This window comes from Microtus ochrogaster, chromosome 4 (genome assembly GCF_000317375.1).
Source record: "Microtus ochrogaster isolate Prairie Vole_2 chromosome 4, MicOch1.0, whole genome shotgun sequence".
NCBI lineage: Eukaryota > Metazoa > Chordata > Mammalia > Rodentia > Cricetidae > Microtus > Microtus ochrogaster.
In genome coordinates, this window is record NC_022011.1 from 16,204,777 (window position 1) to 16,219,566 (window position 14,790).

The window sequence follows — 14,790 nt, forward strand, 5'->3', positions numbered from 1 at the left end:
CAAGGTTTCTCTGTAGCTTTTGGTTCCTGTCCTGGAACTAGCTCTTGTAGACCAGGCTGGCCTTGAACTCACAGAGATCCGCCTGCTTCTGTCTCCCGAGTGCTGGGATTAAAGGCGTGCACCATCACCACCCGGCCCATGGCTGCCTTCTTACAGTGAGTTTCCTACCTTCCCCTACCTTAGCCTTTTCCCATTGTTCCTAGCCTTGTCCTGTCCCATCCCTGTCCTAGAATTGCTCTCATATCTGGTAAAGTGTGCCTGTGCCTTTTAGTAGTGACTTGTTTATTTATTGACCTCTATGCCTCCATTTTATTGTAAAAGAATTCCTTTTTTTAAAAACAAGCCCTATGACACTTTGATCATGATGAATTATGATGATGCAGTTAAATTATATGGAGTTCATGTTCGCGTTATTTTCCCCTCGGTCTGTGGGGTGCATTCCAAGACCCCCAAAGAATGCCCCAATTAGTATTAAACCCTCTGTGTACTCTATTTTCCAATACATATTTATCTACACTAAGTTTTTTGTTTTTTTGGTTTTTTTTTTCCCTGAGATAGGGTCTCACCATGTATCCCTAGTTGTCCTGGCACTCACTCTGTAGACCAGGTTGGCCTCAGACTCACAGAGATCCTCCTGCCTCTGCCTCCCAAGCTGGAATTAAAGTCATGCTCTTGCCACGCTTGGCTTTCATCTATAATAGTTTAATTTACAAATGTGATATGGGTAAGAGAGTAACAACAATAGAACAATTAGTAATGTTGTAATAAAAGATAATGTGATTGGTCTCTTCAAAACCATAAATGATTAACTTTGACCTTTTCACTTAACAGAAGCACCTTTATAGCTTCTCTCTTGCAAATTTGAATTATGTAAGAATTACTGCGGCCATCACAGTAGGGCTTACTCAAACACAGTAAACTCTACAGCAGCTGAGTCGACTGCTAGCCCAGATCGCTACCAAGCTACACGCAGACAAGTTGCATGTGCTGGTCCTAGGGTAGTGAAGTAGAATAGCAAGCGATTTCATCATGCTTCTCAGAGGCCTACAGTTGAAAGTTTATGGATTTTTTTTTTTCTTTTTGAGACAGGGTTTCTCTGTAGCTTTGGAGCCTGTCCTAAAACTAGCTCTTGTAGACCAAGTTGGTCTCGAACTCACAAAGATCCACCTGCCTCTGCCTCCCGAGTGCTGGGATTAAAGGCGTGCGCCACCACCGCCCAGCTAGTTTATTTCTGGAATTTTTCATTTAATACTTTTGGGCTATGGTTGACCATAGGTAAGTAACTAAAACCACAGAAAGTGACACCATGGGTGATGGGCAGGCTGCTGTACTAAGAAAGAGTGGGCAAATGAACACTGGACAGGGTTAAGGTCATCCTCCCAGGAACTTGGCACGTTTCTCCTTCTGCTCAACTTTTACTTGAGTAAAAGCATTTTGTCCTCTCCAGTCTTGTACAAGGTGTGTGTGGAGAGTTCTCAGAGATTTCTCTTCTGTCTTTGCTGTGCCGTTTTCATCAGTTGATGATTCTTCTTGGAACACCTTTTCAAAGATGATCATGGGATCTGCAGAGGATGGCCATTTCCTCCCCATCGTGTGCATCATCCTCCCTCACCCCATCATTCTCTCCCTCTTGGAGAGTTGCAGTGCCCCTGGACACAAAACCCAAGGATCTGAACCTTAGAGCTAAAGTGGGGAGACGTCTTACTTTCTTCTCAGCTTAAAGGCAGTTCTTAAGTTTCTCCGCTAATTACTGACTCCCCCCCCCCCAGTGTTTTTATCTTAAGAAACTGTGCACATGACTTCAGGAACTTTTAAACGATTTTATTATTTTTGATTATATGTGTGGTGTGTCTGTGTCTGCATACATGTACAAGTGAGTACAGGTACCTGCAGAATCTAGAAGAGAGCATTGGATCCCTGAATCTGGGTTGTGAGCCACCCAATACAGCGCTGGAAACCAGTTCCAGCTCCTCTGCAGTGGCAGGAAACTCCCTTTAACTGCTGAGCCATCTTTCCAGACCCAGGAATGGTTTTTAATCACAGACTGGGAGCCATCTCTGAAGTGTTGATGGCAGCTGATAGCAGCTGCTGCCGTTGAGGATCTGAGGGGCCCTAGCTTAGCTAAAGATACCCTGTGGTCAGCTCTGCTTTGCTGCTGGGAGGCCGATAGAAACGGTGAGGGTAAGGCCCCTGTTGTTTTCAGATATAATTGAGTCTCTTTGAAAGTTAAAGCTGGGTGCTTACTGATTCTGTAATGCTGGGAGCTGGGTGAGGCCTGTGCCTATCCTCTTGTCTCATGTCCACCTATGTCTTCTCTCCCCAGAATGTGCTGGCCAAAGCCCTCTATGACAACGTAGCTGAATCCCCGGATGAGCTCTCCTTCCGAAAGGGTGACATCATGACGGTGCTGGAGCGGGACACACAGGGCCTGGATGGCTGGTGGCTCTGCTCACTGCATGGACGCCAGGGCATTGTCCCTGGTAACCGCCTCAAGATCCTGGTCGGCATGTATGACAAGAAGCCAGCAGGGCCTGGACCAGGCCCACCTGCCACTCCACCCCAGCCGCAGCCCAACCTCCCTCAGGGTGTTCATACCCCAGTACCCCCAGCTTCCCAGTACAGTCCCATGCTCCCCACTGCATACCAGCCCCAGCCTGACAGTGTGTACCTGGTACCCACTCCCAGCAAGACTCAGCAAAGTCTCTACCAAGCCCCTGGGCCCAACCCACAGTTCCAGTCACCCCCAGCCAAACAGACATCCACATTCTCAAAGCAGACACCTCATCACTCATTTTCCAGCCCAGCCACAGACCTTTACCAGGTGCCTCCAGGGCCTGGAAGTCCAGCCCAGGACATCTACCAGGTGCCACCTTCTTCTGGCATAGGGCATGATATCTACCAAGTCCCTCCATCTATGGACAACCGCAGCTGGGAGGGAATGAAGCCCCCGGCAAAGGTAAGGCCAATTTGGCACAGCTGTGAAGCCCCATTGGGTTAGCCTAGGCCCTGGTTTCTGGGCCTAGTAGGGCCTGGTCACCACAGAGTACCCACACTCCATTATCATTGTGTGTTTGGTCTGAAGTCAAGGAGGGAGGTAACTGGATCAATGTATACATTTACTTATCTGAATAAGGGACATTGAGCTGGCCATGAAGGATGAGGAAGTCTATAGCAGGCTGCCCTGAAATGGAAAATGTTAACCACAGGTTACAGCCTGTGCAAGTCTAGAGGTGTGGAGAAGTGCCCCGTGTTCCAAGTGAGCAGTAGGCCAAGGACAGTCTTGGGGCCTGATACTCAGGCTGACCCTGCCGAGCTCGTGTCAGTCAGTGTATTCTGGCCCAGGTAGAAAGTACAGCAGAGCATAAAGCCTGTGGGCCAGGACAGTGAGGTTGTGGGACTTAGGGTGACAACACAGGGAAAATGAGAAGAGCTGCATGTTTCCTCTTAGAAGTTGCATCTAGAGGCCAACACTCCAGGACTGACGTGGGTCTACTTGAGATCCAGCCATTGGGTCTGCCCTTTGGCCAACAGGAAGACAGGGAGGGGACAAAAGAGACTACACATTTCCTCAGGAGCCTCCTTGGAGGTTACTTATGTTGCTTGTTGACCTTTGCCCACCCAGCTGCCTGGGAGGCCAGGCTGTGGGCCTTATCAGGTATCTGAGTGTGGCCCTTAAAGGGATTTCCCTAGGGAAGAAGGAACTGAGCTCCTGAAGAACTCTCAGTTCACTGGCACTTGGGGCCTTCTGGGCCCCTGTGGGTACGGAAGCTGCCTGTGCTCAGGGGCTCGCACCAGTCCTTCACGAGTCATTCTCTTAGTTGAGACCTAGCACCTTTAGTTGTCCTTGGCTCCACAGACATTTCATCTCTAGGATGTGACTGGGCCCTCAGTTCTTCCATGCTACCTTCTGGCCCCTGCCCATGAAATAGGCAGGGCTGAAGGAGGAGAAGCCCCCTGGCTTCACACTAAATCAGGAGCCACTTTTTCTTGCATTCATTTTAGCCTGTTTTTCTATGCCAAAGTCCTTTAAGAACTGGGAAATGGAACCAAATTTAGTGGTGCACACCTTTAATCACACCCTGCAGGAGGGGGTGCCTGAGTTTGAGGCTAGCCTGGTCTATACAGTGAGTTCCAGGATAGCCAGAGAGCTACATAATGAGACCCTGTCTTGAAAAACAAAACAAAGCAACAACAACAAAAAAACTAGGGAATGGAATTTGTTGAAGATAGAGTTTCCATGACCAGCACTCCGCATCTTCTGCATGCCTCATCTACCGGGCACTAGAAGTCCATAATAGCTAGGCAGGGGCACCAGAGGCCCTGGTGGAAACAGCCAACTGTGGTGGGCACAGCAGCATTTAAGAGAACAGCATAAACCAGGTGGTGGTGGCGGCGCACACCTTTAATCCCAGCACTCAGGAGGCAGAGACAGACGGATCTCTGAGTTCCAGGCCAGCCTGGTCTATAGATTGAATTCTAGGACAGCCAGGGATACACAGAGAAACCCTGTCTTGAAAAAACCAAGAAAGAGAGAGATAACACGAACAGCATAAGCCCAGCTAAGTCAGTTTCACAGTCAGTCTGATCATGTCTGGTTGAGCACCATTTATGTCTGGAGAGACATTGGCCAGGTTCATGCTCAGCCGTGGCACTGAGCCTTTGTTTTCAAAGCCCCCTAGTGCCAAGAACCTAATTGGTGCCACCTAGAAAGCAGGTAGCGTCACCCCACCACTGCCCACAGAGAAGCTTGGCATTCAGGATGCCTGACCAGGAGTTGCGTAAGATGAGATTTCATGAACATTGGCCCACAGTTTGACCACCAGGGGTCCCTGAGTCACCGGACCCCAATTCTTGCACTACCTGCATCTTTTAGTCAGATAATGGAAGCCTACCATTAAGGCCTTGCCACCAGCTTGTGTGTGGGTGGGTGCATCGTGGGTGGCTTATCCTGTGGAGAGATGGCAATAGTACCTGTTTAGAGAGCCTTGAAACAGGCCAAGGTCCATCTCCTCCACATGCACTTAGAACACATACAAATGTACATGCACACAAGTCATACTTGCCCCCTAGTCAGTTCTTCATCTCTTGTCCTGGGACAACTGTTCATCTAGGCTGGAGGAGGAAGCCCAAAGGGGCTAACCAAGGGGACTTCCTTCACTCACCTAGAGCCTCACTGCTCTGTCCTTTTCTGCCCACCCAGCCTTTGGTGGAGCTGTCCAGTGTTCCCAATTCTCTGACCTAACTGATAGCCTAGGAAGAGAAGCCCTGTGCCCATTCCTAAGAGGCTTTGTCATTCCTGAGCTGGGTGGTCATTGCCTCTGCTTATATTTTTTTTAATATTTATTTATTATGTATACAATATTCTGTCTGTGTATATGCCTGCAGGCCAGAAGAGGGCACCAGACCTCATTACAGATGGTTGTGAGCTACCATGTGGTTGCTGGGAATTGAACTCAGGACCTTTGGAAGAGCAGGCAATGCTCTTAACCTCTGAGCCATCCCTCCAGCCCCTCTGCTTATATTTTTAACATGAAAGAAATGCTTGTTTGCCATAGAAAATGCATAATGTATGAGAAAGTCTAGAGATCCCTCAGTCAAGGGATAATCCCTAAGAAATGTTGGTGTATTTTGTCTAGTGTCTTCTCTATTTGTCTTTTATAGATCTGTATATGTACTTTTTTTTTTTAAGGCAAACTTATTCTGTCTTCAGGTTGACTTGGATCTCTTTGTATCCTATATCCTCCACTGGCCTTGGACCCACAATCCTCCTGTTTCAGCCTCCTATGTCTGTGGTTATATGCTTGTTATTTTTGCATTTCAAAGTTGTAAATTCATCACAACATACCAAAGCATTTTCTTAGTTATTAAATCTTCCAAGGCCGGGCGGTGGTGGCGCACGCCTTTAATCCCAGCACTCGGGAGGCAGAGGCAGGCAGATCTTTGTGAGTTCGAGGCCAGCCTGGTCTACAAGAGCTAGTGCCAGGACAGGCTCCAAAGCTACAGAGAAACCCTGTCTCGAAAAAACGAAAAAAATAAATAAATAAATAAATAAAATAAATCTTCCAAGACTGATAGGGGTAGCTACCCGAGTTCTGTTGCTGTGCTGTAGCCTCACCTGAAGATTTTTATGTCTGTCTGTCTGTCTGCCTGTTTTTGAGTGAGTGTATGCCATGTGTCTGGGTGCCTATAGAGACTGGAAGAAAACTGAAGTTGCAGAATTGTGAGCTGCCTGGTACGGTGCTGGGAACAAACTTGGGTCTTCTGCAAGAGCAGCCAGCACTTTTAACCTCTGAACCAGCTTTCCAGGGCCCCCACTCCCACCACACTTTTAAAATATATTTTTTAGTTTATATGTCTGTCTGTGTATACCATGTGATTTGATTTTATTACAAAGAACATGGTGGGAAACTCCTAGGGTGCACATTTGTGCCTACTTTCCAGGTCTTGCTTTCAGAGGCCTCTGGGACTCCTCCTTTGGTGTCTGTCCTTACTGCAGGACTGAGGAGGTAGTGCCATAGTTTGTGGTATCTGTGGGAGTAAGTGATAAGGATGGGGCCAGCAGAGTGTAGACCCCTGGAACAGTGGCTATCTGCTGTGTGGCTGGAGAAAGTAAGGTCAAGAGTATCCAGGGTCCTCTGGTTAGGCATGGGCACAGAGGTTGTAAACATGCAGGTAGGACCCCAGCAGGGAAGGCATTTGTCTGTGCAAGGCCACTTTTTTTTTTCTGTAGCTTTGGTGCCTGTCCTGGAACTAGCTCTTGTAGACCAGGCTGGCCTTGAACTCACAGAGATCCGCCTGGCAAGGCCACTTTTGAAGGCACATTCCTGGGTCAGGAATTACAGCTTGGTGGGGAACATTTGTCTGGGAAGCAGCACTCCTGGACCAGCAAAAAGGGATGGTGTGCTCGGTAAAGTAGGCACCTGTCTGGCCCCATGGTATTCCTGTGGTCCTCCATTCCAAAAAAGGAAAACAGCTTCTCTATGGGAGGAGGGCTAAATTGTGAGCATCCAAACCAGCAGCTGGCCTGCTGGGATGTTGTCCATTTTGCAGGGGGGAAGATCAGCAGCCAAACTGTCTGGAGAGGTGGGGCCCCAACAGAATGAACAGCCAAAGGAGACTCCTTGTCTTTGTTCCTCCCACTTGACTCCTGCTGCTTGGATTCCTGCCTTGGTCCCGGTAGAGCCAGAGCCACTGCAGAGGTTTCATCCCCATCTAGGACTGACAAACTGGGGTGTGCTTCTGGGATCAGTCTCCCTTTTCCTTGAAACCTGTGCTGAGATATGGGACAGAGAGAAAACAACAGCCCTCTGCAGCCCAGCCTGGATGTGTGTCTGTCCCTCCCTCTCCCTCCAGGGCCTGCTAATGGGGCATCAGGTGCAGAGCAGTTAGCTGTGATTAGCTGTTCAGCTCTGCAGCTCTGATGAGGCTGTTTCCCTAGTGAGCTTCTTTTCCCTGCTTTCTCTATTATGTTTTCCTAACAGAAAAACATTCGCCAGCCAATATGGCTGCTTACTGTCAACCTGACTCAGGTGTAGGAATAGGAATTGTCCTACCCTTAACCCTAGGACCAACCTCTAGGGTTCTGGTAGTGAGACCCTCTGGCCTGGGCTTCCAGCTCTGTCTACATGAGGCCCAGATGGGTGCTGACAAGATGGATATGCTCTCTGTACTGAGACCTGGCCTGCCTCTGTCTTTAGGGTGTATTGTCTGCCCCTTTTGGATTTGAATTCCCACCTGGGAGGCCTTGGCATGGAGAAGCCTCAGGCCTTGCCACAGGCCTGTCTAACCTGCCACGTCCCAGTCTGCTCTGCCATGGGCAGGTTCCAACATCTAAAAATAGCCCTGGAGGAGACTCAAGTCTGGGGCCTGAGCAGGGAGATGAGTGTGAGAGGCAGCTACAACTCCCCCCCCCCCCCAGGCCCTGTTATTGGTGGGTGGAGACACCCCACGGAGGAGACCTCCACAGCCCCTACAGTGGCACACACCAGCCTGCCAGGCTGACTGCTAGAGGCAGCCCAGAAGCCCAGCTGTATTAAACATCAACCACTCAAATATCCTGCCTGGGAGGTTGTCAGGTCTGGTCTGCTGGGTGCCCCTATGTCCTGCAGGGGGGTTAGGGGTAATGCTGGTTTGTGCCTGCTGAAGCTTGGGCTCTAGAGTGTTGAGCCTGAAGGAAGCAAGATATGTGTGTGGAGGCCCTGCGTCAACCCTGTCCCAGACATCCCCTTTGATTAGAAAACAAAAGGCCTTTCTGTGAAGAAGACTGAACAGGGAGCCCCATGGGGGAGGTTACCCTGAGCCTGGCTGGAGAATCTTAGAGGGGAGGCTGTGTGGACACTCCCATCCCTCCAGGCTGTGAGCGGCTGTGAGGGGACAGCATGGCCCTGGGGGTGGTGCACAAGCATCCCGAGCCTCCCCCAGCCCCGCCTACCCTTGATACAGAGCCATAGCTTTGCTGCTGTGGCCACTGCCGTGAATGCATGGTCAGAGCCCTGGGAAAGAGGGCCGGCTGCCTCTGACCTGTGACTCCCACTAAGGCCTTACTCTTTCAGGTGGGCAAGGCAGCTTATGGGTGAGGTTCGAGTGGTTCCAGTTAGAATTCCTTTGCCCTGGAGCTGACCTTACATCCTAGCCCCGTGTGTCTGCTCAAGAGTTAGCTCAGAGCCGGGCGGTGGTGGCGCACGCCTGTAATCCCAGCACTCGGGAGGCAGAGGCAGGCGGATCTCTGTGAGTTCGAGGCCAGCCTGGTCTACAAGAGCGAGTTCCAGGACAGGCTCCAAAACTACAGAGAAACCCTGTCTCGAAAAACCAAAAAAAAAAAAAAAAAAAAGTTAGCTCAGTAGTCAGACTAAGTTACCTAGTCCTACTCAGGGAGGATACCTGTTGCCTTTCCAGGCTCCATTCTCTGCCTCCAGAGCCTGAAATGATGGGGATCCTACAATCAGGTCGCTCTCTTGCTGAGCAGAACTTTGTGGGGCAAGGGTGCTCTGAGGTGTCCGCAGGAACAGGGGTGCTCAGAGATGTCCGCAGGAACAGCACAGGAGACCTGACAGGGGGCCTCTGGGCTTGTGGTTCCTGGGACTCCAGTGCAGGCTGGCCCCTTGCTCACTGGCATTGCCTCTGGAGCCAGGCCTTTTACTCTTCCTGTCCCTTCTTGTCATTTGTGTGTAACCGTACACACACCCTACTCTGTGGAATCGACTGGGTCATTCAGCTGTCTTTTTTCCTTTTTCTTCTTTTTTTTGGTTTTTCGAGTCAGCTGTCTTTCTTCAAGGCCCAGAACCAGACAGCTCTAAACAAAACCTCTAGGGGTCTGGTAATTCTCTCCCAAGCATTGTATTTCACTCCCAAGGGGGTACATAGAGAATGAGAAGCAATGGTTCCAAGCCCACCCTTACAGAGCCCCATTGCTACCTTTGTGTGTCTTGCCTGCCTCTCAGGGTAGTCTCCTGTGGACCTGAGGGTGGATCAGGGGCCGGTGGTATAATCAGCTATTTGTTCCCAGGTGGTGGTACCTACTCGAGTGGGACAGGGCTACGTATATGAGGCTTCCCAGACAGAGCAGGACGAGTATGACACCCCACGCCACCTGCTAGCTCCAGGTCCTCAGGACATCTATGATGTGCCCCCTGTTCGAGGACTGCTTCCCAGCCAGTATGGCCAGGAGGTAAGTGCTGGGGATCAGAGGCATGGGAGAGACAGGACCTGAGCCTTGCTGTGGGTACTGCATTTTCTCAGCCAACTAGGGTAGCCCAAGTGCTCAAGGTAGGTTTCTGGGGACTTGCACTCTTCCCATTAAACCAGATATCTCTGACAGTTGTATCATTGCACCTTCTTTTGTGCCCTCCAGGTATATGACACACCTCCCATGGCAGTAAAGGGCCCCAATGGCAGAGACCCATTGCTGGATGTGTATGATGTGCCTCCGAGTGTGGAGAAAAGCCTGCCACCATCCAGCCATCATTCGGTAAGGAGTCCGCAGGTGCTGGGGTCTTGGAGGCTTCTAAAGGTGTTGAAAGGCATGGACGAGTGTGTGCATTGGGTTTGGGACTGCTCTCTGCAGACCCTGGCTCTGTCATTACTTGCTCTGGGGACAGATATAGAAACTGAATGCCCAGGCTGTAGAGATGGTTCTGCGGTTAAGGCATTGGCTCTTCTTCCTGAGAACCCAGGGTCCATTCTTAGCATCCGTACAGTGTTTGGCAGTCCCAGGTGACTCAGCATCTCTTTCTGACCTCTTGGCACAAAGCATGCATGTGGTGCACAGACATTTATGCAGACAAACTATCCATACACATAAAAAAAAGTAAGTAAATTAATTTTAAAAAGAAACTAAATGCCCTTCTGAGCCTCAGAAAATGGCCCATTGCCAGGTCCTCTCATTATGCATGCTCTGAGATGTATCAGCAAGGAGACCACAAAATCCCTCTTCTAAACAGGACTCTGAGCTTGGCTTGTTTTTTGCCGGCTTTTCTTATGTTATCCTGACCACCTTTTGCCTCTGGGCTTTTATCTTTCTCTATTTCTGTATACCTTTCCTTACTTCTTCTCTGTGGTTTGCTGTGTAGCTAGGTGGCTGGCCCCTGATGTCCTCCCCTGCCTTGTTTCTCCTTCTACTTATACTCTGTCTGCCAGCCACGTCTGTCCTTTCTCCATCTCGTTATTGGCTGTCATCTCTTTATTAGGACCATCAGGTGTTTTAGACAGACACAGTAACACAGCTTCACAGAGTTAAACAAATGCAGAGTAAACTAAAGTCACACACCTGAAAAATATATTGCTCAACAATTCCCCATCTTATAGATGACTAGCCAGGCACAGAGAGAGAATGAGTCAGCTAGCCCCAGGGCTAGGCTCTTGGCATAGTCATCACAGTTGAGAATCATGCTGGGTGTGTACACCAGCTGGGTCCTGCCTTGAGCTCCAGTATGGGTCAGATAATCCAGACAAAAGCTTTAACCACCACTTGTCCCCTAGGTGTATGATGTGCCTCCTTCTGTGAGCAAGGATGTGCCCGATGGGCCACTGCGAGAGGAGACATACGATGTACCTCCTGCCTTCGCCAAGCCCAAGCCCTTTGACCCAACTCGGCACCCGCTGATCCTCGCTGCACCTCCTCCAGACTCCCCACCAGCTGAGGATGTGTATGACGTGCCACCCCCTGCTCCTGACCTCTATGATGTACCCCCTGGTTTGAGGCGGCCTGGCCCTGGAACATTATACGATGTACCTCGTGAGCGGGTGCTCCCTTCTGAGGTGGCTGATGGGAGTGTAATTGATGATGGGGTGTATGCTGTGCCCCCACCAACGGAACGAGAGGCCCCAGCAGATGGCAAGCGTCTGTCAGCCTCTAGCACAGGCAGCACACGCAGCAGCCAATCAGCATCTTCCTTGGAGGTAATGGTGCCAGGCCGAGAGCCCCTGGAGCTGGAGGTTGCTGTGGAGTCCCTGGCTCGCCTGCAGCAGGGTGTGAGCACCACCGTAGCCCACCTTCTGGACCTGGTGGGCAGTGCCAATGGGCCTGGGGGCTGGCGTAGCACCTCTGAGCCTCAGGAACCTCCCGTGCAGGACCTGAAAGCCGCAGTGGCTGCAGTTCATGGGGCAGTACATGAGCTCCTGGAATTTGCCCGCAGTGCTGTAAGCAATGCCACTCACACTTCTGACCGCACCTTGCATGCCAAGCTTAGCCGGCAGCTACAGAAGATGGAGGATGTGTACCAGACGCTGGTGGTCCATGGTCAGGTGCTTGACAGTGGCCGGGGAAGCCCAGGATTCACCCTTGAAGACCTGGACCGCCTGGTGGCCTGCTCACGGGCCGTGCCCGAGGATGCCAAGCAGCTAGCCTCCTTTTTGCATGGCAATGCCTCGCTGCTCTTCAGACGGACCAAAGCCCCTGGCCCAGGGCCTGAGGGAGGCAGCTCCCTGCACCCCAACCCCACTGATAAAGCCAGCAGCATCCAGTCACGCCCTCTGCCTTCACCCCCCAAGTTCACCTCCCAGGACTCTCCAGATGGGCAGTATGAGAACAGTGAAGGGGGCTGGATGGAGGATTATGACTATGTCCACCTGCAGGTGGGTGCTCACCCTGCTCAGGCCCAAGACTCTGACCCTGCCACTGTTGTTGCAGGGACCCTGATGTCCCCCTTGCCCTCTCATCCCACACAGATCTTGTGGTCAAAGGAGATTCAGGTTCCAAGAATGGTTGCTGGTGTTTCCTAGTGCCCTCCCTGTATTTTGTCCTATTAGATTGATTGATGGTCAACTTCACTGTGTCCCTGGGGCTTGGAGATGGGCTTCCCTAGTGGACATGGATATGGCTCCATTCTTTGTAGAGACGATCTGGGGAGACAGATGCTGGTGGCAGAGGGCTTAGGACAAGGGGATGGGGAGATGGGAGGGGAGTGAGTCTATTTCATTTGGATTTCATTCTTGGCATGAGAACCATTGCAAGAGGGCCATGGCCATGTGGAGTGAGTGCCCCCTCTGCAAGGCTCCCCTTCTGGGCCAAGCCCCCTCTGATAGGGGCCTGGTGTTTTGTTTTGTTTTGTTTTGGATTTTTTGGAGACAGGGTTTCTCTGTAGCTTTTAAGGAGCTATGTCTTCCTGGGCCTGGTGTACCTACACTGCCACCTGGTGGTTCCCTGGCCCTTGCACCCATAGGAGCTGCTGGTGCTTCTGTCCCAGAAGACACTTCTCAGTCCACGTCTTGTCTTTTCCTCAGGGGAAGGAGGAGTTTGAGAAGACCCAGAAGGAGCTGCTAGAAAAGGGCAACATAATGCGGCAGGGAAAAGGCCAGCTGGAGCTGCAGCAGGTGAGGACCCGATAGAGTCAGCATCCAGCATGTGGCCAATTCCTCTGACATGGCAGTCTTGCTGTGCTGCCCAGCCTTGTCTTGAGCTCTGCCTGAGCTCAGCTGATTCCCCAACTGCAGCCTCCTGAGAAGCTGGGACCGCAGCAGTTGTCTGGCATGCTTGAGACATCACAGACATGAAGTGACTGTCAGAGTCACGGGTACATCGTAGCCAGCCCAGAAGAGTGTAGGATAGAGAGCCTGGCAGCCAGAGGCGTCCCAGAAGCCCCCCAGGCGGCTCCACAAGCTGCTCCCTGTGCCTGTCGAGATGAGCAGTCACTGCCTGTCTGCAGCGCTCCTCAGCCTTAAACACTGTCCACAACCCCTTCTCATAGGCCCGGAATGTCATTCTTGAGACTGAATACATTGTATCCAGTTTTCCTTGTAAGTAACAGTTCAGCCAGTTTTCTTCATATTTTAAGTCATTTTTCTGGGTAACAAAGTATATTTGAAAAACACTAAAGTCATTGAATTTTGATTGTGAAGATAATAACATGAAGTAAATATGAAAACTTCTTTCACTATCCCCTCTCTAGGTGTAAGGAAGGAAGGCAGGGGACAGCTTACCCCACCCTGAGCTGGGCTACTCACTGCTTACCTTGATACCAAGTGGGGTTTACAGTTGCCAGTAGATGAGTAGTGTAAGAGCTGCGTAGGAAGTGTGTAGCACATAAAAAGTGAAAAGAAATATATACTGATAATTAAAATAAGCCAGGCATACTCCTGTAATCCTAGCACTCAGGAGGCAGAGGCAGAAGGATCGTAAGTTTGAGACCAGCCAGGATATGTGGCAAAATGCCCCTCCCCAATAACAGTAGTTAAGATAGAAATACATGTGTAGCCATGGGGTGCCATTGTTTCAAGAAGCTGGTGTGCACACTGTCTTTCCTATGTACTTCCCAGCATGTCCCCCGCCACCCATGCTGTTACTGACGCAGTGGTTTGCTCTCTTGTGAGCAGTGCCCTGAGGGTTACAGATGTTTGCGCACGTCTGTCAGCCGAGAGCCTAACCTTGTCCTGCCTTCCACAGCTGAAACAGTTTGAGCGACTGGAGCAGGAGGTGTCTCGTCCCATAGACCATGACCTGGCCAACTGGACAGCGGCCCAGCCCCTGGTGCCAGGGCGGACAGGGGGCCTGGGGCCGTCGGATCGACAGCTGCTGCTCTTCTACTTGGAGCAGTGCGAGGCCAACCTGACCACACTGACAGATGCGGTGGACGCCTTCTTCACTGCAGTGGCCACCAATCAGCCCCCCAAGATATTTGTGGCACACAGCAAGTTTGTCATCCTCAGCGCACATAAGCTGGTGTTCATTGGGGACACACTGTCACGGCAGGCAAAGGCAGCTGATGTGCGCAGCCAGGTGACTCACTACAGCAACCTGCTGTGTGACCTCCTGCGTGGCATTGTGGCCACCACCAAGGCCGCTGCCTTGCAGTATCCATCGCCCTCTGCTGCCCAGGACATGGTAGACAGGGTCAAGGAGCTGGGCCACAGCACACAGCAGTTCCGCCGGGTCCTGGGCCAGCTGGCCGCTGCCTGAGAGCAGAGCAGGGTGTGGGGGCTGGGGAGTGGGCAGCTGTGGTCTGACTCTCCAAGCATCTGTCTTGAAAGTGGATATCCTGCAGGTTTGGGGACAGGTAACCCCAGCTCTGCCTTGGGCCTGGTGCCCTCAACTGTCCAGGGATTTGTACATATTTATAACAAGGCAGGATGGAATGCCTCCTCAGAGGAGCTGAGGAGCTGGATGAGAGTGCACTGTGGACTGCTGATCACCAGGCACATGCCCCTTCCTACCCACAGGGGTCCCCGTGACAGGCAAGTACAGTGTGGTGTGCACCTCTGCACCAAGAAAAAAACCCTAAAGAACTATTTTTCGCTATTGGTTTTTCAAATCATTTGACTAATAGTCTACATTTAATAAAATCTTAAAAATGAGAA

General features: G+C 51.0%; 1 protein-coding gene across 2 annotated transcripts in view; it reads left to right on the forward strand.

The window, feature by feature from the left end:
- The window catches only part of Bcar1 (BCAR1, Cas family scaffold protein), a 36,158-nt gene extending 21,368 nt beyond the window's left edge, over positions 1-14,790 (forward strand). For both annotated transcript variants that reach the window (XM_005345648.2, XM_005345647.2), the window contains exons 2-7: positions 2,324-2,956; positions 9,506-9,667; positions 9,851-9,967; positions 10,978-12,072; positions 12,721-12,810; positions 13,880-14,790. In XM_005345648.2, coding sequence (XP_005345705.1) covers positions 2,324-2,956; positions 9,506-9,667; positions 9,851-9,967; positions 10,978-12,072; positions 12,721-12,810; positions 13,880-14,392 — 2,610 coding nt within the window. In that variant the 3' untranslated portion in view covers positions 14,393-14,790. The remainder of the gene's footprint in view (positions 1-2,323; positions 2,957-9,505; positions 9,668-9,850; positions 9,968-10,977; positions 12,073-12,720; positions 12,811-13,879) is intronic.